This window comes from Penicillium chrysogenum (assembly GCF_028827035.1).
Source record: "Penicillium chrysogenum strain IBT 35668 chromosome Unknown utg000005l_segment0_segment0, whole genome shotgun sequence".
NCBI lineage: Eukaryota > Fungi > Ascomycota > Eurotiomycetes > Eurotiales > Aspergillaceae > Penicillium > Penicillium chrysogenum.
Genome location: NW_026622753.1, coordinates 7,748,151 through 7,769,576, shown reverse-complemented (window position 1 = coordinate 7,769,576; position 21,426 = coordinate 7,748,151). Strand labels below are relative to the sequence as shown.

The 21,426-nt window shown below is 50.4% G+C and overlaps 6 protein-coding genes across 6 annotated transcripts; 2 read left to right on the top strand and 4 right to left on the bottom strand.

The window, feature by feature from the left end:
- Positions 1 to 269: 269 nt before the first annotated feature.
- N7489_011310 (ATP-binding protein) lies at positions 270 to 2,259 on the bottom strand (the record flags this gene model as incomplete). Its single annotated transcript, XM_056717059.1, has 3 exons — positions 270 to 1,801; positions 1,871 to 2,173; positions 2,232 to 2,259. The coding sequence occupies 3 exons, from the start codon at positions 2,257 to 2,259 to the stop codon at positions 270 to 272; spliced, it is 1,863 nt and encodes a 620-aa protein (XP_056564681.1).
- Positions 2,260 to 3,154: 895 nt separating this feature from the next.
- Positions 3,155 to 4,346, bottom strand: N7489_011309 (carbonic anhydrase; the record flags this gene model as incomplete). The annotated part of the gene is made up of 2 exons (XM_056717058.1): positions 3,155 to 3,780; positions 4,337 to 4,346. The coding sequence occupies 2 exons, from the start codon at positions 4,344 to 4,346 to the stop codon at positions 3,155 to 3,157; spliced, it is 636 nt and encodes a 211-aa protein (XP_056564680.1).
- A 309-nt stretch (positions 4,347 to 4,655) lies between these two features.
- On the bottom strand, positions 4,656 to 8,989 carry aarA (L-aminoadipate-semialdehyde dehydrogenase; the record flags this gene model as incomplete). The annotated part of the gene is made up of 3 exons (XM_056717057.1): positions 4,656 to 4,953; positions 5,008 to 8,588; positions 8,639 to 8,989. 3 exons carry the CDS (start codon positions 8,987 to 8,989, stop codon positions 4,656 to 4,658), a joined length of 4,230 nt encoding a protein of 1,409 aa, XP_056564679.1.
- Positions 8,990 to 10,083: 1,094 nt separating this feature from the next.
- On the top strand, positions 10,084 to 11,942 carry N7489_011307 (uncharacterized protein; the record flags this gene model as incomplete). Its single annotated transcript, XM_056717056.1, has 2 exons — positions 10,084 to 11,816; positions 11,873 to 11,942. The coding sequence occupies 2 exons, from the start codon at positions 10,084 to 10,086 to the stop codon at positions 11,940 to 11,942; spliced, it is 1,803 nt and encodes a 600-aa protein (XP_056564678.1).
- Positions 11,943 to 12,427: 485 nt separating this feature from the next.
- On the top strand, positions 12,428 to 16,698 carry N7489_011306 (putative xanthine dehydrogenase HxA; the record flags this gene model as incomplete). The annotated part of the gene is made up of 4 exons (XM_056717055.1): positions 12,428 to 12,658; positions 12,725 to 12,928; positions 13,000 to 14,957; positions 15,015 to 16,698. The coding sequence occupies 4 exons, from the start codon at positions 12,428 to 12,430 to the stop codon at positions 16,696 to 16,698; spliced, it is 4,077 nt and encodes a 1,358-aa protein (XP_056564677.1).
- A 403-nt stretch (positions 16,699 to 17,101) lies between these two features.
- prm1 (pheromone-regulated protein PRM1) lies at positions 17,102 to 19,090 on the bottom strand (the record flags this gene model as incomplete). The annotated part of the gene is made up of 1 exon (XM_056717054.1): positions 17,102 to 19,090. One exon carries the CDS (start codon positions 19,088 to 19,090, stop codon positions 17,102 to 17,104), a length of 1,989 nt encoding a protein of 662 aa, XP_056564676.1.
- Positions 19,091 to 21,426: the final 2,336 nt, after the last annotated feature.

Genomic DNA, 21,426 nt, shown 5'->3' with positions numbered 1-21,426 from the left:
TAAGTGGAAATCCATGGATACCACTGTAAGGCTCACCAAGGTATCTTCCACTTCAGTAGGTGTATTGGGCCGCTAAATCGGGAGCGGTACAACTAACTGGGAAAGGGAAGGCACAGATCTGTATACGCCGTCTAGAGCTATAAGAGTGAGCCATAAAATGAACTTCTTCCTGGAATTCGAATATCAAGTCGTCTCTGCACTGCTACTAGCTAGCTACTATCTCATTATCAATACGGAGTATGAAGTACGCCCCCTTGTCTCACCCGGCATTACTTTTGCAGATCCCTCAGAGCAAGCACCATCTTCAGATCTTCAAACCGAACCTCACGCCCTTTGGACCACGCCAAGAGACCGGCTGTCTTGATCACATTCTTGATCTGGCGACCGTTCAATTGCAACTTGGCTACCTGGTCAAGTTGTTCATCCGTGAGGGCCTCAATGTTCAATGAGCGGCTTAGGAACTGTGTCCAAACCTGGCGCCTGGATTCTGCATCGAGCTCCCTGTAGGTGAGGGAAAGGTGGATCCGAGATTCGAAGGCAGGATCGATATTCTGTGTACGGTTGGTGGTCAAGAAGAGAATACCCTGAAGAGAAAGATGGAAGATCAGTAACATGTAACTTTTGAGTATCTTTCCCACATATCTTCCGGCCTTAATGATCCAAAGGTTGGAACTTACTTTGTAGTATTCAAGCATTCTCAAGAAGATGGAGACAAGCTCATTGCGATTGAGATTGTTTGAATCACGGGCTTCCATGAAGACATCAGCCTCATCAAGCAAAAGAACAGCGCCCCATCTAGGAACCAGCTGCAGGATGCTTTGCAATTTGGTTTCGAACTCTCCAGCGTCAACTCCAAGGTCTCCTGCACTCATGACATAAAGAGGAACCCTCATGACCTCGGCAACGCTTTCGGCAGTAAGGGTCTTTCCAACTCCTGGGGGACCGCTGAGCTGCATAATGAAACCCTGGCCTTTTCCCCGAAGGACATCGTCAAATGCATCCACTTTCTTGGATTGAGCCTTTGCAACGGCCAATATCACCTCCTTGAGCCCTTCCTGCTCGCGCGGTAGGACTAGTGACTCAAAGGCCTTATCATCCCACTCAATGTCTCTCAGATGATCCACGTGGAAAGTACCCCATTCCTTGTCATTCAGAGAATATCCATGGAGCATTGGGGTTGCGATGAGGCATTGTGCATCATCCAATTCCCCTTCAATATCCCTTGCTGACCGCATGCGAGAATTGTGCTCGCTGTATGCCTCCATGTCAATGATGACGCGACTCTTGGAATTGCCATCCTGGCTTTTGGAGTCCGTGCTGGTTGAAGGTTCATAGGATTTGAAATGGTACCCCTTGTACGCTTCCCACTTCTTGCCTCGTGAGATCAACAACTCTTGGACAGTATCCTTTTCGGGGTGATATCTGAGTGGATAGATAGGCAGCGAGGTAATTGGTGTAGTGCCCGGGAAATAGGGTATTGTAATCAACGAGGATATGTATCCGAACTTGCTTCCGTCAAAGTCAACGTATTCGACCGCGAAATAATCAGTTGCGGATGCTTCAAGTTCCGATGATGCTCGCGCGAACGAATAGGCGCGTAGTGCTCCACCACTCGAAGAAAGGACCACACCTTGAGGTTCCAGGATCGTCCAAGCCAAGTCGTGAGTGATGACCCCTTTGGCAACCAGGTCATTCTTGCGGTCAATCAGATCTCTGAGTTCCTCATCCATGATGCGGTAGAACATATCCACATGAGCCTTGGTTGTCGGGTCCTGCTCTTCATCTCGCAATTTGGTGATCGCTTCCCATCAATGAACAAAAGGCCGGAAAGGAGATGTGACCTCGAGCCGCTTCAAGGTCGTTGTGATACCAGGATAATCTGTCAGTGCCTTTTTCAAGAACTCTTTGAGACGCTCGCTTTGCACCACAATGGAGTGAATGGACAGACTCCTGCGTCCATCGTAGCATTTCTTTTTTCTCACGAGAAGTGCGTATTGTGCCGACTCTGCGTCCTCGACGGTATCAGGCAAGTCGGCGGGTACTTCTTTGGTCCATGAGTTCATGCCACAACCATCGGGCATTGTCTGGTAGAGGGTGCGGAAATCACAGAGGGTGCCAGCAGGCTCATACTGTATATCCATGGCCTCGGGCATTGTGATACTACCACCAGTAGCTTTGATCATTAGCATGAGGTGAAGGATATTCTAGTGTCAGAGATTTGATAGACTTACCAGCTCCATCTGAGATATCGATCGCCATGATGGAAGATGGAAGATGGAAGATGGAAGTCAACAGAGAATTGGAAGGGGAAGAAAAAAGTTTCAGTGAGAAGAAGGCAGAGGGAGACTCAAAGTACTCAGAGAAGGAACCAAGGTTGGAAGGAATTACCCTTAGATGTTTGCCTACGTGTATAAGAACGGAAGGTATGAGCCACGTCTTATGTTACTATTACACCTTCTTCTACACATGTAAGATGTACTAGAATTATCACTGGTATTATTCTTTTATTCCACTATTGTTGGTGAAAGGCTTAGGTGATACCTACATATCCATGGGTGTACCTACCTAGGTAGGTAGTTATAGACGCATCGACATTATCTTGGATCACCATTGGGATGCTATAAAGAGAACTCGAAAGGTAAGAAAACTAGGTAGATGTGAAGTGCAATAATACGTTATGTTGTGCCTATGTACCTTTTGTATGGAGTTGCTATATAAAAGATACCTAGTCCTTACAATTGCTATCCGGCATACAAGTTGAGCTGCTTGGCAAGATTATAGAAACGTCCTTCGTACAGAGCCCTAAACGCCTTAAAAGGTCTCTGATTGGACCCAGACACTATACCAAAGGTGTCTCACACCTGGACACTGATTGGTTCTGGGCGTTCATCGTTGACCTCGTTGGCAATTGCGGATCTCCCTTGCTCCACACATCATGCCATACGATCTTTCAAGTTGTGAGAGTCCCAATCTCCCAGGGAAAGAAAGAGAATCTTTTTGTATAACGTCTATGTCTCATCAATGCATCAAACACACTTCCACTCTATCTAGAAATATTCTATCTAGAGATGTTCTATGTATGACTTTACGCTAGATTCGCAATGAGTTGGCCTTCGGCCGAAAAGTCCCCAAACCCCGAACAAACCCCGCTAACTCATTCCGTGTGGAAAGCCGTCAGACGAGCCCTGATAACTTCCTCCGAGTCCTCAGTGTCCAGCTCACTGAGCACACCCGATCCAACATCATAAATCAGGCCATGGAGCTGGAGTCCTCGCTCCTGAATCGCATTCAAAACAACACTCTTCTGCTTGACAATGTTTAAGCCCTCGCGAACGTTCAACTCAGCCAGTTTCCCCGCCGCCTCTTCACTAGACATGGACTGCAGAAGTTTAAGGTTGCGCTCACGCAGCTGACGAAGGGGGAACAGCCACGGGTCCAAAATACCCAGGTTCTTGTTGCCCAGGGCAGCCGCCACGCCACCGCAGGATGTGTGTCCGCACACCACGACGTGGTTGACGCGGAGGTATTGCACGGCGTATTCGATGACGGCGGAGGAGCTGAGGTCGCCAGGGTGGAGGACGTTGGCGATGTTGCGGTGCACGAAGACGTCGCCGGGCTCGAGGCCTAGGAAGGTGGTTTCCGGGCAGCGAGAGTCGGAGCACCCGATCCACAGGATCTGCGGCGTTTGGCCGGAGGCAAGGGTGGGGAAAAGCTCGGGTTGGTTGCGGGCTGTCTGTGCAGCCCATTCCTTGTTCAGGCGCAGGCCTGTTGCATATCGATCTGTGAGAGACGCACGGGCGATGTCAGTCTGTGTCTTTGGTTTGGGTTTTGGGTTTTGGGGGACGTGTGTTCAGGCCAGGCTCGAGGGTGATTCTGCGTTAGTGTCTTGACGACTGGCCCAGGATAGGAGTGTGGATGTTGAGAGGGGCTTGGTGTGAGGTGCTGACAGAGCGGTAATGCTGTGCGTCACTCGAGACAGGGTCATGGGCAGGGAACCAGGTGAGTCCCGGGAATCGCCGAGTCCCCCGCTGCACGCGCAATGAGTCCCCTTCCCCCGGTGAGTTAGGCAGTTCGCCCGGTGAGTCTTGCAGCACTCATGGAGGGGGAAAAGGAGGTAGGTGGGGTACGATAGGGATTGAGGAAGGGAATCGCCGACTGAGGGAGACCAGAGGACTACACAGACGATTAGGGAGATAACTAATCCCAACAACCGATGCGTGGTACTTCTCACAGAGCTCCGACAGTTTCGGGTTGAATGACCGATAAGAGAGAAAGCGGGAAAAACTGACGGGGAAGTTGAATTGCCAAGGACGCGCATAAACACTCTCACACTTACCTTCAGACATGATGGAATACTAATGGAGAGAGATACAGAAGAAAGAAAGACAGAGGATATGTTGGGGACTATATAAACTCTCAAGAGGAGTAAATAAAGAGCGGGGAGCCAAACGGTGAGTCCGAGTATCACAGAACGGGCAGATCCGCGAATCGGGCTTTTTCGTGAAGAATCGAACGACTCCGTACTATCAGGGTTGTATACAGAATACAAGCCTCGTCTTTAATGGCTCAGTTTATTACACATTTTTTGGGGAGCTTGGAAATGCAATTGCTTTTATAAAATCAGAATAAGTACATGAGATCTTTTTATAAATTTCTTAAGATGTACCGCCACGGCCACCGACACTCAACAGAGTCTTCTTCTGTTCCTCACTGATCTGAGCAGCAGGCAGAGGGCGGGCTCCAGCAACCGTCGGCGCGGGCAGGAAACCGGTTTGGACAAGGTATGAGGCATATAAGCCAACTAATTCCTCAGTCACGCCAGCACCGGCTGATGCGTCGACGCCCGACCAGGTGGCATCGGCACGCAGAGCGGTCGCTGCGTTCACATCATCCAGTTCGGGGGCCTTGGTGTTGGAGGGAAGGTCTGAGGTAACGAAGTGGTAAAGGGGCATACTAAATAAGGTCAGTATTCATCCGTTAAGGGGCTGAGCAAAGTGAGGGACTTACAGAGCATGCTGAGACTCCTTGTCATTGTGCTCGCCGTCGTTGACATACTGCTCAAGGGAAGTAGACCAAGGCACGTAGTCAACCTGAGGGACATTGTATCCGTAGAGCTCGAGCGCACCAAGGAACTGGTTAAAGCGCAGACGAGGGTGTCCGGTAACATGGGCGACGTTAACGCCTGTGGCAGGTGGGTGGAAGGCAGTGGCAATGACAATACGAGCCACATGATCAACAGGCACCATGTTCACGGTGTTGAAGATATTCGGGCGAAGGCCAATTTGAATGCAGCCCTTAAGCATACGGATGAGGAAATCATCAGTATTGGTAGTTCCGGTGACCGAATCACCAAGAACATATCCGGAGCGAACAATGGTTCCCCTCAGGCCTCTGCGGCCGGCCTCTTTGACAAGGTATTCACCGGCCCATTTGCTTTGTCCGTAACCGGTTCCAAGGCCAACTCTGCTGCCCTCCATATCGTCGTCTTCGCTGATACCATTTCCACCGGCGGCGATGATACGTTCGGATTCTTGAACGTAGTGATCCTTATCCAAAGCACTGGTCGAACTGACAAAGGCAAACTGCTTGGCCTTTCCGCTGGCGCACAGCTTGAGGGCATCAATTGTACCCATGACATTAGCCGGTCTGAGTGTCGCATAGGGGTAGACCCAGTGGACAAGGGCTCCGTTGTGAATTACAGCATCGACGCGGTTGGTAAGGTCGTCCCATACTGACTGGGAAAGACCAAACTGCGGCTTTCCAAGATCACCACAGACAGCTTGCAGCTTGGCAGTCCACGCTTCATCCCAGAAACCATATGCGCGGCAAGTGGAGCGAAGTCGCTCGAGTGCCAGCTCCTCGGTCTTTGCCCGAACCAGAGCCACCACCTTTGTGGAAGGAGACTTGCGGGTAAGTAGATCTCGGAGGATATGTGCGCCTAGGAAACCAGTGGCTCCAGTAAGGAACACTGTGGGTTCGCTAGTGAGCATAGCCTCCGTACGCTGAGGGAATGTCTTAGGCAATTCATTCACAAGCTGGACGGCATCCTTGGAGTACTCGTCGTCCGGCTCATTGGCAGCCTGCACAGCTAGAGTCTTGTCATCGCTAGTTGCGAATGATTCCATTGCTAGCAGGCGGTCGATCTCGCTGGCGAAGCCCTTGAGGGTCGGGCTGCGGAAGATAGCATTCATACTGATATCAATAACACGCCACTTACGGCGAAGTTCGAAGAACATTTGTTGTGCGAGGATACTGTGGCCGCCGAGATCAAAGAAGGAGTCATCCGGGCCAATCATGCGAGAAGTCACATTGGGAATGAGCTTGGCCCAGACTTGAGCCAGAGTCTGCTCAGTTTCAGAGAGGGCCTGCAATGCAGACGAGGCGCGGCGGGGTGCAGCGGCGCTCAGCTCTGCAGTATCTGGGAAAGGAAGCGCGGGCTTGTCGATCTTGCCGTTCGGGTTCAGAGGCATGCGCTTGAGAGGAATGATAACGGTCGGCACTGCGTATGTAGGGAGCTTAGTCCGGAGATGCTCACGAGCATCATCACGGAGAGGACGGAAGCGTCGCAACAGACCGACCATACCCTCGGAGTCAGAGTCATCATCCTTAAGGCCCTTGCTCTCCAACCATGAGGCCCACTTGCTCATATCAGGTACAAAGTAGCTGACCAATGTGGGCTCTTCGTCTTTATCTCTTCGCACCAAGGTCACGTTCTCACGAACCAGAGGGTGCTGAGAAAGATGGGTGTCGATCTCTCCAAGCTCAATACGGAAACCACGTATCTTCACTTGATCGTCGGCGCGGCCAGAACATTCAACATCTCCAGATGGCGTGTAACGGCCTAGGTCACCACTGCGATAAAGGCGATCACGCGGACCAACGTAGAATTGGCGCCAGGGCTCATTCTTTGATTCGGCTTGATCTTTTTCCGCCCAGATCTCAGGGTTAACAAACCAGTTGTTAAGGAACTTCTTCGCACTCAGTTCCGGGGAGCCAAGGTAGCCCTCTGCAAGACCTCCTGCACGAACATAGATCTCGCCGACCTCTCCAATAGCACAGAGACGAGTGGGGTCATAGCGGTTGACAACCAGCATCTGCACATCCAACATTCCGCGACCAGCCATAATGACATCTTTCATATTGTTCAGGTAGCCCTCGTTGCTGGCGTAGCTAGGGATTTCATAGTAGCTGACAGCACGCTGGGTCTCGGTTGTTCCGTACATGTTCACAATGCTGACATTGGGCGCAAGTCCCTGGAGTGAGCGGCAGTCTCGCTTAATCAGAATGTCACCCACAAAGAAGGCGTGGTGAAGAGCAGGGAACTGGGCAGAGGCACCACCGACAAGGATTTGACCCATAGCAGGCGTAAGGTGAGTAATGGTAGCACCGTACTTCTGCATCCATTCGGCAAGCTTTTCGTTTTGGATATCCTCACGAGCGGGCACCAGGAGTTGAGCACCCAAGAAGAGCGGGGTGAAAATGTCTCTCTGAATAGGATCATGAGCGATGCCACTCAGCATAGTAAACTTCTCGTCTGGGGTGAGTTTGAAAGTCTCAGACATCCAAGGGAAATAATAAGCCAGAGAGAAGTGTCGGCCACGAACGCCCTTCGGCCGGCCTTCCGAGCCGGACGTGAAAGATAGGGTCGGAATAGAATCAGGACCAACGACGACACCAGTAGGCTTGGACTTCAGCGCGACGTCGTTGGCGAAGACATCCTGGCCATTGATGGATCCACCGGCGAGAGTTCCATCATCGAGTAGGGCAAGTGCAGGAATTTCAGTGCGGAGCTCAAGATTCTCGTCAATGAAAGTACGCACGATATCCGAAAGTTCACCTGCATCCTTTGTGGCCTTGGCAATGTTCACCAAAGCGCGGGGACGGGCAACATCAAGGTAGATGTTCTGACGTTCCGGAGGATAGGCAGGGTCAATAACGGAGAAAGTCGCACCGGCTTTCAAAATGCCCATGACAGCAACCACCAGATCCACACCACGGTAGGCATAGACCATGACAACCTCGCCCCGCTGAATGCCAGATCGTACTAAATGATGTCCGAGAATGTTGGACGCCTCATTGATTTGGCGATAGGTGAACTCGCGGTGAGGGGAGCTGCTTGACTGGGTTTCAACTACACACAGCTTTTCTGGGTGGCGTTCCGCATTGGCGGTAAAAATGTCGTGGATGGCACCACGGAAGTTAGACCAGTTCAAGTTGCACGTTGGGTCGGGCAAGAGTGCGCGCTGATCTTCGGTCATCAAGTCGATACGTCCCATAGCCTCATCCGGATTGGCGGCGGCATTGCTAGCAATACTGGCTAGTTGCTTCAAAATGAAAGCAATACGAGCACTTGAGAAAAGGCGCTGATTGTAGTATGCGCCCAATTCGACCTCAGCTGAGCCCGGTGCAACGTTAACCACCAAATCAGTAGTATCGAAGGTGTTCGCAGGGTAATCTTGCGAGGAAGCAGGGGCATCATATGCGGCGAATCGGAAGAGGACTGGGGTGCGTTCGGACTTGGACTTCTCTTGGATGTACGAGCGAAGGCTGCCCAAGGGCACGATTTGGGAAGAGCCCTCCTTATATGCCTGCAAGACCATTAGCAGTAGACCCTACAGCAAGAAACATATATAAATACCTTGTCTACTTTGGCATAAAGCTGGGCGAAAGACTCCGAGGTATCAATGGGAACCCGAATGACGAATGCACGACCATCCTCGTTGGAGTTCGTGCCCACAGCGATGTCCTCGTCACCAGTCAACCGCGCTACCAGGATAATAAAGGCAGTCAAGAAAGCAATGAAGCTGGATGATGAGCCTGTAAGCTTCGCCTTGGGGAGTTGAAGAGACTCGAAGGCTTCAATGACTCTCTTGCTGTCGGTCTTTTGTGTATCGGGATAATCGCGAGTCAATGGAGAGACAGTCAGGTTCTTCAACCTTTGTGCCCATGTCTCCAGACGGTCCTGCAAAGAGGCCGTTCCCACAGCCATAATTGCAGTATGTTTGAAAGAGTTGGAGAATGAAAGACACGATGACTCAATGTTAAAATTACCCCCCCATAGTGGAAAAGTCCGATCTCGCCGCTATTTCTGCCAATGAGAGTTGAGGCACTGATTAGCTATTTTCCCCACAGAGTATTCACCGCCTTGTACATGGTGGGGTGGCGTCGGAGTTGAGGTTTCTCCAGTCCAGGGCGGCAGATATTGGCAGAACTAGGGAGTAGCATCTTTGTACGGAGTACAAGGTCTGGTTGTTCCTCTTTGTCTGATTCACTGAATATTTTTGGCATTGAGACTACTATACTCACCCTAGACAGCCACTCTTGTGGTGTTGAGAATAGAATCCCAACCACCGCACATGTCCTTTTTTGGTGAAGAGATCAAGGTGTATATGTACAGCATATGCCGGTAGTTCCAAGCTATGTATGTATGATTTAGTGGAACATGCGAAACATGTGGAGCATCCCTGATATATATATCACCTTATAGAGTGTTCACAGAGCTCCATTGATCTAGATCAACGTCTACAGAGATATAAAGCGTTTGTAAATCACTGCTAGTAGTTGCTTGTAAATGGACACAAACCCTACATAGGGGAATAGACGTGCCAATTACCTTGACCATGATAATCCAAAGAGGAACCAGCATATGTTGAACATGTACCTGGTTAACCAAGAGGCTTCATATTCCAGAGCCTCTACAACATAGATGTTCACGGGTCACTCTTCCGATGAGGTCATAAGGGTTCCAATGGATCGAATGGGTTGGCTGAGTCATCATTTGATCTTCGATCTCAGACAAGTGAGGAATCAGCATCCCCATCCTAGTTCGAAAGACTATTATCAAGGGCTCTATTTTGTATTTGGCCTAGCATTGGAAGCTAGGGTCAGGACCAGCAGATTCAGATAAAGGTGCGTTGAGTTGCCTTCATATATCTCGTCATTTTCTTGCCAAGACTGCATTGGCCAAATCCGGTCTCGTTCGAGGCGGAGTTTCAGGAGAAGTGTCGCGGTCTGAAGCCACACCGTGTTTCTTCAACTTTTCACGGGCCTCTATACAGGTCCTTTGGATTGAATGTTGGAAAAATGATTCCTCACAGGAGTACAGCCCTCCTGTCTGTAATTGTCTTCGTCGCGCTTTTGCTTTTCATTTTCTCGTCCTCTCCGCTCCCTGATACCGGGGAGCAATCAGCCACAGGCCCGGCCAAGTTTGTGCCCACACCGAAACTACCCTCATTAAGCAACTTCCACCTGCCCTCGTTCCGCCCTCCCTCGCACGAGCAGCCCGAGGAACAGAACAACAGCACACACGGCGAGTCGAAATGGTACAGCACACTCGAGTGGTTGAACCCATTCTCCTCTGCCATCACGTTGGATGAGAATCGCTCTGTCCTCCCTCCCCTTCGCGAACGTCGACCGATCTACACGTACTACGATGCGAAATATAACCCCAACAAAGCCAATGGCAAGGATCTCAAGGATTTGCAGAATGCCGATGCGGAATTGCTTCTCGCATGGCGTCGGGCATGGTTTGCTCAAGGATTCAAGCCCGTAGTATTGACTCCAGGCGATGCGATGAAAAACCCCAACTATGAAGTTGTTCAGAAGTGGAAACTCGCGCCCAAAACACAGAACGAGGTGTTCGCCTGGCTTGCGTGGGGGCACATGGGCACCGGCTTACTGGCAGACTTCCACTGCTTCCCCATGGCACGTTACGATGATCCCATGCTCTCATACCTCCGCCGCGGGAGTGTCCCAGAATCAATTACCCGATTCGAAAATCTCAAGAATGGCCTCTACGCGGCGGACAAGTCGCGGATCGATGCGGCCGTTCAGAGCGCAGTCCTGAAACTCGATGATAAAACTCAGTCCTTTGTCGATCTAATTGCACCGGAATCGTTCAAGGTCGAGCCGCCGAATGCTTTGGCGTTTTATAAATCTGCAGCCATCACCTCCCGCTACTCTACCGTGCATGAAAAGATGACCCAGAACCCTGCGAGTGGTCAGCTGGCTCTTGTCCAACTGATTAATGCCCACCTGCACAATCACTTCCATAGCTCCTTCCCCGCCGGACTGGCCGTGCTGAAACCGTTCCCTCAGCACACTACCGCGCTGGTGGAACCTGCCCTGCGACTGGCGAAGGCTCTTATTCAGTGCCCCGAGTCGCCCATTCCCGACTCTTGTCCACCCAATGAACCTGACTGTCGGCCGTGCGGGTCTGGGTCTGCAAAGCAACCCATGCGTATCAGCCAACCTTCGACTTATAAAAACACCACCTTCTTGTTCACCATCGGTACCCTTCCTCACCCCTACACTCTTATCAGCCTGCAGAAGAACTCAGAGGAGATCACAACACCACAGGTTCGCCGGGAGACCGACCGCGACGCATGGTTGTCTGAGGTGACCAAGGAACACCTTGGGCCCGAATTGGGTTCTTCATACCGGGGAGTAATTTTCAAGCAGGTTGTCGCAGGCGAAGATGCTGTCGGGACTTCTTTGTGGATGACAGTGGAATCTCTTCCTGCACAGGCAGGTCAGAGTCTCCCCTCGGAACTCTTGGACGAGTTTGAATGGCAGTTTGGTTTCAAGATTCCTCGTGGGAGTAAGATTGATCCCGCAACCGAGAACGACAAAGAATCCGCCAAGAGCGCGCAGGATCGCACGCCAAGCGAGCAAGGCGTTGGCAAAGAATATGAACTCATCCAAAAGGCCCGCGAAGTAATTAAGACCAAGGAAACGAATCGCATCGGCATCAAGGATGTTGTTGAGGCTTGGAACCTCGCGGACACAGAGGTTTGGCGCTTTGTGAAGGCCTATCGGTAAGTTACCTTGTCTCTAACGTCTCATAGACTCTTGTTAATCCAGTTATTTGCAGGGCCCGAAGCGTCGTTGAACGCCAGAAGTGGGAAGAGGACGAGAAACCTTTCGCAGGCTCGAGGCAGTGAGCGAGCATTTACGGGATTACCATCTACGAACCATTTTTTTTTTATATATATGTATTGTAGCTATTTCTTTATTTTCCTGCTTCCTTTTGACGTAATTCAGATATAGAAATTTCGCCAACTGGACAATAACTATCGAGATAAGTAATAAGTAATAAGTAAGGAGTAGTAATCCCAGCAAAACAACGCCAAGAATCCGATGGTCACCCGACTTCTCATCGGACTGTGGCGATCCCCGCAAAGATAACGGAAAGTCCCAAGTGGGCCTGATATCGATCTCTGGGGAACTGATCTCATCGGACTTCCCCTCCTTCGATACTAACCTCATCGAAGACTTCATTTTAGTAATATATTCATGTTGCGGACAAGCTCCCCTAACTCGCCCGCAACTCGCCCGCAACTCGCCTCGTTATAAAACCAATATGCACACCTGAACTCGCCCTTGAAAGCCTACATCTAACTATCGCCACAATCGCTACATCTCCACCATGGCACCCGGAATCCTAGAGACGGGCTCTACGGTCGCGGTTGAGAAGCCGAGCAGCCTGTCTGCCTTGACCGAGGACTGGGATGACACTATTCGGTTCTATCTCAACGGCACCAAGGTCGCGGTTGATACGATCAACCCGGAAGTGACTCTACTTGAATACCTGCGGGGTATTGGTTTAACAGGTACAAAGCTTGGATGTGCCGAGGGAGGCTGTGGTGCTTGCACTGTGGTGGGTCTCAGTCAACTATATCGGGTTATGCACCTAGTGCTAACCGGAGGGTTATCTGGTCAATAGGTCGTCTCCCATATCAATCCTACAACGAAGAAAATCTATCATGCCTCCGTGAATGCCTGTATTGCTCCACTCGTTAGCATTGACGGTAAGCATGTTATCACAGTCGAAGGCATTGGAAATATGAAGGACCCCCACGCTATTCAGCAGCGCATTGCGGTCGGTAATGGAAGCCAATGTGGTTTCTGCACTCCTGGTATAGTCATGGTACGCCTATGTGGCCCTTTTGCTTGATTCGCTTTTTTGGAGGGAATCTGAAGTTGACTGTTAGCTTCAAGTCTCTTTATGCCTTGCTGCGGAACAACCCATCTCCCTCGGAGCATGATGTTGAAGAAGCTTTCGATGGAAATCTTTGCCGCTGCACGGGTTACCGACCTATTCTAGATGCTGCTCAGAGCTTCAACTCGACGAACAACTGCGGAAAGGCCTCTGCCAATGGTGGGTCAGGCTGCTGCATGGAGAAAAACGGCTCCGGTGGTTGCTGTAAAGGGTCTTCCACCAACACTGGAGAGAATGAGACAGTCGATTACAAATTCCCTGCGCCGGACTTCAAACCATACAGTTCAGACACAGAGTTGATCTTCCCTGCCGCCCTGCGGAAACACGAATACCGACCTTTAGCATATGGCAACAAGAAGAAGAAATGGTACCGACCAGTGACCGTCGAGCAACTGTTGCAGATTAAGAACGTCCACCCGGACGCCAAACTAATTGGTGGAAGCACGGAGACACAAATTGAGATTAAGTTCAAGGCAATGCGATACGCGGCCTCCGTCTACCTGGGAGACATCCCCGAATTGCGACAATTTACCTTGCACGACGATTATCTGGAGATTGGTGCAAATGTGTCATTGACGGACCTCGAGCACATCTGTGACCAAGCGGTAGAGAAATACGGCGATGCCAGAGGCCAACCTTTCAAAGCGATCAAGAAGCAGTTGCTCTACTTCGCTGGGCGACAGATCCGCAACGTCGCTTCCCCGGCAGGTAACCTGGCCACTGCGTCGCCCATCTCTGATCTTAACCCCGTTTTGGTAGCAACGAACACTATCCTCGTGGCAAAATCCCTCGAAGGCGAGACTGAAATTCCAATGACCGAATTCTTCCAAGGATACAGAAAAACCGCCCTCGCCCCCAACGCAATCATCGCTAGCTTGCGCATTCCAGCCGCGAAGGCACAGGGAGAGCACATGCGGGCCTACAAACAGGCCAAGCGGAAGGACGATGATATTGCCATTGTCAATTCCGCGTTACGCGTGACTCTTTCTGAGACCAACGATGTGGTCAGTGCCAATCTTGTGTTTGGTGGCATGGCAGCCATGACCGTCTCAGCGAAGAATGCTGAGGCGTTTTTGGTTGGCAAGAAGTTTACGAACCCCGCTACCCTGGAGGGAGTCATGAGTGCACTGGAGCAGGATTTCAACCTGCCGTTTGGAGTTCCTGGTGGTATGGCTAGTTACCGGAAGGCTTTGGCTCTGGGCTTCTTCTACAGATTCTACTACGATGTACTTTCAGGACTCGATGTGAAGGCTTCGGATCTAGATCCAGATGTTGTTGCTGAGATTGAGAGAGCAATTTCTACTGGATCAAAAGACCTTGAGACCTCCGTCGCCTATCAACAGAAGATCCTTGGGCGAGCGACTCCGCATGTTGCGGCGTTGAAGCAGTCCACTGGAGAGGCCCAATACACGGATGATATTCCCGTGCAACAGAATGAGTTATTCGCTTGCATGCTTCTGTCTACTAAGCCTCATGCTAAGATCCTCAGCGTTGACACATCCGCTGCATTGGACATTCCGGGAGTTGTGGACTACGTGGACCACACGGATCTTCCTAATCCCCAAGCAAACTGGTGGGGGCAGCCCAAGTCCGATGAGCTTTTCTTTGCCGTGGATGAAGTTACTACTGCTGGTCAACCGATTGGTTTGGTTCTGGCGACTAGTGCTAAAATTGCCGAGGAAGGTATGAGGGCTATCAAGGTCGAATATGAAGACCTCCCGAGCATCCTTACGATTGAGGAGGCAATTGAGGCGGAATCTTACTTTGAGCACTATCGCTACATCAAGAATGGCGATACCGAGGAAGCTTTCAAACAAGCTGAACACATCTTTACTGGAGTCTCACGAATGGGTGGCCAGGAGCACTTCTACCTGGAGACTCAAGCCTGCGTGGCAATTCCAAAGCCGGAGGATGGCGAAATGGAGATTTGGAGTGGTACCCAGAATCCTACCGAAACGTGAGTAGCAATATTCTTGACTATTTCTCATGCGGAATATAAACTAATCGTTTACAGACAAGCCTATGTCGCTCAGGTGACAGGAGTATCTGCGAATAAAATTGTATCGCGCGTGAAGCGACTTGGTGGTGGCTTCGGTGGCAAGGAGTCGCGATCTGTCCAGCTGGCTGGTCTTTGTGCCACTGCCGCCGCAAAATCAAGACGACCTGTGCGGTGTATGCTCAATCGTGATGAAGATATATTGACTTCCGGTCAACGCCATCCGTTCCTATGCCGATGGAAGGTTGGTGTGACCAAAGCAGGAAAACTCCTTGCGCTTGATGCAGATGTATATGCCAACGGAGGTCACACGCAAGATCTATCAGGTGCCATTGTGGAGCGAAGTTTGTCGCACATTGATGGCGTGTATAAAGTACCGAATGTGAACGTGCGTGGCCGGATCTGCAAAACCAATACCGTGTCAAACACGGCTTTCCGTGGCTTTGGCGGTCCGCAAGGCCTGTTCTTCGCTGAGAGTTATATATCGGAGATTGCAGATCACCTGGATATTCCAGCCGAAGAAATCCGGGCCATCAACATGTACAAGCCAGATGACACGACGCATTTCAACCAGTCCCTCAAGGATTGGTATGTTCCGTTGATGTACAAGCAGGTGCTAGAGGAGAGCTCTTACAAACAGCGTCGGAAGGCTGTTGAGGAGTACAATGCGCAGCACAAGTGGTCCAAACGTGGAATGGCGATTGTGCCAACCAAGTTCGGTATCTCTTTCACAGCTCTCTTCTTGAACCAAGCAGGGGCTTTGGTTCACATCTACCACGACGGCAGTGTCCTCGTAGCACACGGTGGTGTTGAAATGGGACAAGGCCTCCACACAAAGATGACCATGATCGCCGCCGAAGCGTTGCAAGTGCCGCAGGCGAGCGTCTTCATTTCCGAGACAGCGACCAATACAGTGGCCAATACCTCCGCAACCGCTGCTTCAGCCAGCTCCGATCTCAACGGCTACGCCATATTCAATGCGTGTGAACAGATCAACGAACGTCTACGTCCTTTCCGTGAGAAGATGCCCAATGCCACCATGAAAGAACTTGCCCACGCGGCTTACTTCGCCCGTGTCAACCTCTCCGCACAAGGATACTACCGTACCCCGGATATCGGCTACGTATGGGGCGAGAACAGCGGCCAAATGTTCTTCTACTTCACACAAGGTGTCACCGCAGCCGAAGTCCAGATCGACACATTGACAGGTGACTGGACGCCTCTACGCGCCGACGTGAAAATGGATGTGGGTCACAGTATCAACCCCTCAGTGGACTACGGCCAGATCGAAGGCGCCTTTATACAAGGACAAGGTCTTTTCACTACCGAAGAGAGTCTCTGGCACCGTGCCTCGGGTCAGATATTTACCAGAGGTCCGGGCAACTACAAAATTCCTGGCTTCCGTGATATCCCGCAGATTTTCAATGTGAGTTTGCTGAAGGATGTGGAGTGGGAAAACCTGCGCACTATTCAACGCTCTCGTGGAGTCGGCGAGCCGCCCTTGTTTATGGGTAGTGCCGTCTTCTTTGCCATTCGTGACGCCTTGAAGGCTGCACGTAAGCAGTGGAACGTGAATGACGTGCTTTCTTTGGAGTCCCCTGCTACCCCTGAGCGTATTCGGACTAGCTGTGCTGATCCGATTATTGAACGGGTGAGAGTGCAACCCAAGGAGGGGGAGAAGAGCTTCTTTGTTGCCATATAGTGGCTACGACTTCATGGCCTACGATTTGTATGAGATTACGCCCTGTCTTGGAGCTTATGTTTAGTATATTGTAAGACAATCAAATTGAATCTGTTCTATCATGTTTACATCAATCTCCTGATGTGTTGTATGGGGGTGTTACTCTAGACTGATGTTTAACACGACTCGCAGATGGGAAATTTTGATTTTGAAATCAAGTGGCATTCTTGATTCTAAACTAAAAGCGCTATCTTTATTGGAAATTATTATGACAGAACACCAGCCCATATAGAGACGAATGGCCAGGGGAAATACAATGAAATGCCGGGGATGGCAAAAGGAGAGAGAGAATATAAAGCATATGTTCTCTGCAGAAAAGCGAAGATCAAACGAAAGATGGAGGAAGACATGATTATATTTTCCGTCATCGCTTCACATCATATACAACGTAGCTACTTCCCCTTAGATCAGGACCTGAGTCCGCCTGCAATGCATGCTCATAGTTCCTTTGCCCTGCAAAACCAACCTTCTCATCAACATATGACGACGGTCCATTCGGTGCAGGCGCGGAGGTTGCCGCCGCCGCTGTGTACTGAGGAACAATGTGTCCACCTCCGGACATATTTCTCGGGATAGCAGTAAGCGGAACTTCAATAAAGCCATTCGGATCTTGAGATGGTGGTCCGCCATTGGGCACGGGATCCAAGACATGACCCTGACCCCCCTCGCCGCGGTGCTTATCGCGGCTCCAGAAAAGCATCATGGCGCGAATGATACCAATCAAGGCGATGAACACCCAGAGAAGGAGGATGACAGTGGCGATGATGGCTTCCATTCGCACGGCTTCTTCGAGCTTGTTGATCACAGCAATGACGACCTCCGTGATTTTGTTGGCTGTTTGGTCGCCTGCATCGGCGAGGAAACTATCAGAGGGGTTAGAGCTGTCGTTGATGCTGGAGGAGGCGCCGGCGGAGAATGTGTCGTTTGGAAGGGTCGGGAGCGAGATATGTGCGTGCTCAGCTACCCAGTTCAGACCCTTTTGGAGTGCCTCTGCTTTGAGGCCGATGAGGCACTCGTATAGTTCGTAGACAGGCTCTTGCAGCAGAGTACCTTTGAAGGTCTCGTTTAGTACGCTGGATGTGTTGTAGATGAAGAAATTTAGAGTCCCGTTTATGGCTTGCGTGCTGCTGTTGACCCAGCCGAAGACATTGTGGTTTAGGTCGGTGTCGAGATCCATGATGGCCTTGTTGGCGTCAGTAGCCCAATCTGTCGAGGCACTCTCTAGTGAGTCAACGACCTTGTCTGCGAATTCTCCCACCTCGGCACTCAACGCTGGGACTGTTTGTTTTACCGAGTGCAGGAGCAGGTATTGGCACAGACAAGAGAATAGTGCTGCCAGTGCAAGAGCCAGCACGAAAAGAGCAGGGATGGATGTTGCATAGGCAATGGCCCATCGCACGAGGATCTGCCGGCGGCTGTTGCTGAAGTGACTTGCGGCCTTGATACCTGCAGCCGCGGTGTATGGCCGGGAGACAATGTACACAACATCCATTGGGTCATGGGCTTCCTTGCGAACCAACTGGGAGCGCTCTTTCATTGAGCGCCATCGGCGGATCTCTTGCCATGCGATTGGGATGCACACCAATATAGCAGCCACAACGAGGACAGCAATGAATATTTTGCGTGCCTTTAGTGCTAACTCGGTGACCCCGTTGAAGAAATCGTTGATGCCTTTGTTGTCGTTGCAGAAGGCCAACTGTTTCTTGGCAGGGACCGGGAGAGCAGACCGATCGAAGCTGTAAGTGCCCAAAGTGCCGTTGACCAAGTCCTTGACTTCTTGAAAGGGTGTTTGGAAGAGGGTCTTGGTGTAATTCTGGATTTCTTTGAAGTTGGGAAGGACGACGCTGTCCAGCTTTTCGACCGTGCGGTTGACCGACGACGGAAGAGACAGATTCTCCAGTGCACTGATCGAGCTGTTGAGGTTGATTGGGCTAGGATCGTCCGAGAACACGCTGGCCACTTTGTTGATTGTCTCGAGGAATGAGTTCAGTTCGTCTTTATATTCATCGACCGTACTCTCAATCTCGCCACTGATTGACTGGAGGGTTTTGTTGATCCACTCAGTAGCTTCCTTGACCAGCTCGATGCCGGCCCCTACTGTGCCGCGGACGGCCATTGTAATGAGACAGGCGTAGGTGGAGTACATCATATTAATGACAAACCAGAGGATCTCCCCGACGCCCGTGATAGTCAACAACAACACGGACTTCAGGGCAGAAACGGCCTCATCAACTGAGGAGGCCACCAGCTCATTGGTACCCTTGGATAGGTAGTACGGCATTGAAGCCATCGCGCTGCCCATGGATTCAACCGACGTGCATGCAGAGAGCGCCTCACGCTTGGCGGATGCCATGTTGGACTGCAAGTCGCCGACTGCAATCAATACTCGGAAGAGAATAAGCAGTAAAAGTATTGTCCACCGATTGATCCATACTTGTGAAAGTCGAGCTCGCAGACCGAGATAGGGAGTGAGGCCATCTGGATGTAGAGGAATTATCCGCCCCGTGCTTGAATCGTGAGCTCCATAAGGCGGGAGAAGTGGAAAGATGGACCGCCCAGATCGGGAGAATACCATTGTAGTGTAATTTTCTTTTCTTTTCGAAGAGATAGTTGCCAAATGTTTCAGAGGTGATCTCGTCCAGCGAAGACCGGGAATGCTTGGAGGCGTAATTAAATCAAGGGAAAATATGCAAAGCCTGCATAAAAACGGAGAGATATTAGAAGAGGATAAAGAGAGCAAAGGAAAAGAGCCGGGTTAGTGGAGGGACATGGTGTATATAATTTCTTATAGATGTTGAATGAATGGGGAGCTCAATAGATGAATAGAAGAGAACAATAGAATCAAAATGAAAGGGACAATGAATCTTCAAATATAGCAGACAGCAAACGTCACCTGAAAACTGTCAGACATCCTGGGCGGCAGCAGATATTGCAATGGTCCAATGTTGCTCATAAAGAAGCAGTTGAATGGACCTTGGCAACCCCGTATAGTCGAGACAGCCCCAATCAGAGCGAACCATAACCATTTCGAAACAAAGAAAGTATAAAAATAAAGACTGAAGACGAGGAGTCTGTGCAATGGTTTGTTTCATGAAGCATCAGAGCGTCTCACTGGCTACTTTGAGTGTCAAAAGCGCCGGAGTGGACAATCAGCCAAATATAGCCATGGGCGCTTAGCCGCCCACGACTGAGAGCCAATAGCCGGACAGTAAGGGCCAGTCGATCTTAATATCATGCTTGTGCAGATATTTTGGTCCCTTGTCATGTGGGTAGACGATACATATGTCGTTTGACATCCCTTGGGGTCTAGTCCTTATTCTGCCTGTTGCCGCTTAACTCGGTGATTTCGTGTGAATCGATTCACCGACTCGCTCACTCGAGTGCAGAGCAGAATTTCTACACGCACAATTCTTGGTGATATAAGGATAAGTAAACATGTTGCAATATATTCTATTGTTATTATAAGTCATTTAACAAGTTCACCAAGGGTTGAGGTGTGTGAAAAAAGTACTTGATGCTTATTCGAGTTGTGGTCGCCGGCGTTAAAAGGAAGGCATCACGTGATATTCACCGAGTGCGTCGAAAACGTGACTCCACGTGACAAACTCGCACCCTAACAACTCGCAACGACATGGCATGACTTCTACATATGTATGGAATTCCATGCTGGAGGCTTCTTGTGCTGCACTAACCTATGATACTTTACGAATATATACCTGTGTTACTGGCTTTTTGAAGTACAATTGCCAATCTCTTATGTATTGCAAAGAAGATTGATATAAGCAAAGTGAAATTGAATCCCTGAATCCCTGAATCTGTAGCTAAAATACATTAAAGCTAGCACAAGAACAGCTCTGTTAACAGTATCAGAATTATCACCTCTGTCATGTGCCCTCTGAGACTTTATGTCAGTTCCTTGACCTCGTCTTTGGTTAGTTGGTGTTGCAAAGACAGCTCAATAATGGGGACCCGTGTCTTGACCAGCGGGCCAGAAAGACCCCCCAATAACGAGGGATGTCCCTCAAGCTGGCACCGTCTCTTGATGAGAGGGCCAGAAAGACCCCCCCAATAACGAGGGATGTCCCTCAAGCTGGCACCGTCTCTTGATGAGAGGGCCAGAAAGACCCCCCAATAACGAGGGATGTCCCTCAAGCTGGCACCGTCTCTTGATGAGAGGGCCAGAAAGAACCCCCCAATAACGAGGGATGTCCCTCAAGCCGGCACCGTCTCTTGATCAGCGGGCCAAAAAGACCCCCCCAATAACGAGGGATGTCCCTCAAACCGGCACCGTCTGTTGATCAGCGGGCCAGAAAGACCGCCCAATAACGAGGGATATCCCTCAGGCTGGCACCCGTCTTTGAATATGTAGCTTCAATGGGGTGGGGATATGACAACGACGGGGTGTAAAGTTCAGGGTATTGCACAAATCCGTATCGTTTGCTCAATACGGCGACCTCGTATCACGTATTTCACATTCTGGGGACGGAAACCCACGGAATTGCCCGGTCAAGACAAGCCTCAGTATGTTTTCTTCCTTGATGCATGACACCACCTTGTTGAGAACCATAAATACCATCAAGGCTACTGCATACCTCGACTTTCAACTGATTTGTCTGACCAGATCAAAGAAAACAAGCGCTCGGAAAATGCAAATGTATGTATCTCCATTCCTATCACGCTCGCCTGGTC